Here is a 1779-nt window from a genome sequence, read left to right as displayed (position 1 = left end):
CTGACAACATGCATTATCATCGGCAGAAGTGTGTATTAAAAAATGCAGCCCTCTGGGCTTTATCATTAACGAAAGTGACGTTCTTTACGTTGCAAAAACATGGATGAGAATATTCTGGCCGGCTACAGATAAACAAAGCAAGTAGTAGCAGTATGGATACTAAATCAACTTTTCCCCCTAATTTTCTAGAGATGTTCTCTGCGACAGAGTTCTTAGTGTGCCAGGACCAGGGTAACCAAAAATGCTCTGACTTGAATGTAGTTTCTCTTTTAAAAAATAGCTCTCCGTCAGAGGAAACAGGAGCTGGGGGTCCTCCGAGGGGGTGTGGTTTCACAACGCACACGTTTCAGTCGACGCTCCAGGAGGAAAGCACGTCCTGAGCCTTCCCGGCAGCTGGAAGGGGACCAGGCCGGGGACCGACAGGCGGCCGGATCCCAGGCAGCACTAGTATGCCAGACCTCCGAGCCCAGAGTCCAGCTACCGAAGAGCCGCGCGAAGGCGGCTCCACGGGGGTCTGGGATGCGCATCATTCTCCAGAGGCGAACACCCTGAGCCGTGAGGAAGGCCACGGTGGCCTGGCTTGCCTGAGGCAGACGGAAAGAAAATGCGGAAAGGGTCGGGCCGATGGCAGCCGAAAGGGAAAGGAACGGAGTGCGAAGGGCGCCGCCGCTTCCCACCTGCGTCAAGCTCCAGCTGGTAACAGGGCAGCGGCTCGAGGGAGAGCTTGTAACCCTCAAAGCGGGGATCCAGCAAAGGTCTCTTCACCCGCAAGGAGCAATTAGCCGCCACCTCCATCGCCTTCCACGGTCCTAGCGTGAGAATTAATAAAGCTCTTGTTGAAAGGTCCGCGCTTCACTCAGCACGGAGGCTGGGAAGCGGCGTGGTTCCCATCCCAGTAAACACTGCGGTGCAGACTTGCCTTCTGGGAAATGTAGTGTCCACGAGGAAGTTGGCCCTGTTGCATGCTGGGAAATGTAGTTTTCTAGGGACTTAATGCACGCGCGACAGTAATTTCTGGACTCTCTTACCCAGAGGGCTGAGCGGCCAGGAGGCGGCCCGCGCTGGTTAAANAATTTCTGGACTCTCTTACCCAGAGGGCTGAGCGGCCAGGAGGCGGCCCGCGCTGGTTAAATTCTCACAGTATAGGCAGGGTGCAAGACCCCGCCCCGGAAATGCGTGTTCTAGCTTTCTGTGTGCTTAGGTGCCCGAGCTACTGAGGGTCTAAGTCCGGGCAGCCGAAGAGTGTGGTAGGTAACGGTCGTCAGCGCAAGGGTCATTTCGTCGCTGGGAAGGGACGGCCCTCGCCCGCGGTGATGGTGGTGAGCTATGCCCGTGGTCCTCAGGGCCGGGACCCGGGCCCAGCCCAGGCTCCTTTCGATGTGCTGTCTTTCGTTAGCTTCCCCCCCCGCGCTCGCGGGCCTGTAGGGCTTTCCGACAGGGCGGGCCACCGGCTTTGGCCTCAAGCCAGTCCTCGCTTTGTTTTCTGGCTCCTCCCCTCCGCCTCTCCCGCTGTCTCCGCCCTTTCTGTTTTCCCAAAGAATGTCTGAACTGGGAGGGAGGGGTCCCCTAGCGCCCTAGTTTTATCAGTGAGAAAACTGAGGCCCTTAAGAATTCAGTGACTTGTCCAAGGTCACTATCTGTATTTTAGGGGCCAAGACAAGATCAAGTTCAATATTCTAGGACTAGAACTGAAAGTGTTAGCCTCCAACTACAAAAGCAAACATTTCCTACTTCTTTCTCAATCTCTCCTTTTTCCTGTTTCCCTCAAAAAAAAAAAAA

The 1779-nt window shown here is 55.2% G+C and overlaps 1 protein-coding gene across 1 annotated transcript in view; it reads right to left on the bottom strand.

Moving 5' to 3' along the window:
- The window catches only part of NUDCD1 (NudC domain containing 1), an 84115-nt gene extending 83066 nt beyond the window's left edge, over window positions 1-1049 (bottom strand). Inside the window, exon 1 of the mRNA XM_008583890.1 lies at window positions 678-1049. Within this exon, the coding sequence (XP_008582112.1) occupies window positions 678-795 (118 nt within the window). The 5' untranslated portion in view covers window positions 796-1049. The remainder of the gene's footprint in view (window positions 1-677) is intronic.
- Window positions 1050-1779: the final 730 nt, after the last annotated feature.

This window comes from Galeopterus variegatus, unplaced genomic scaffold (genome assembly GCF_000696425.1).
Source record: "Galeopterus variegatus unplaced genomic scaffold, G_variegatus-3.0.2 Scaffold3073, whole genome shotgun sequence".
Taxonomy (NCBI): Eukaryota; Metazoa; Chordata; class Mammalia; order Dermoptera; family Cynocephalidae; genus Galeopterus; species Galeopterus variegatus.
The sequence above is the reverse complement of the archived record's forward strand: the minus strand, read 5'-3'. Positions and strand labels throughout refer to the sequence as shown.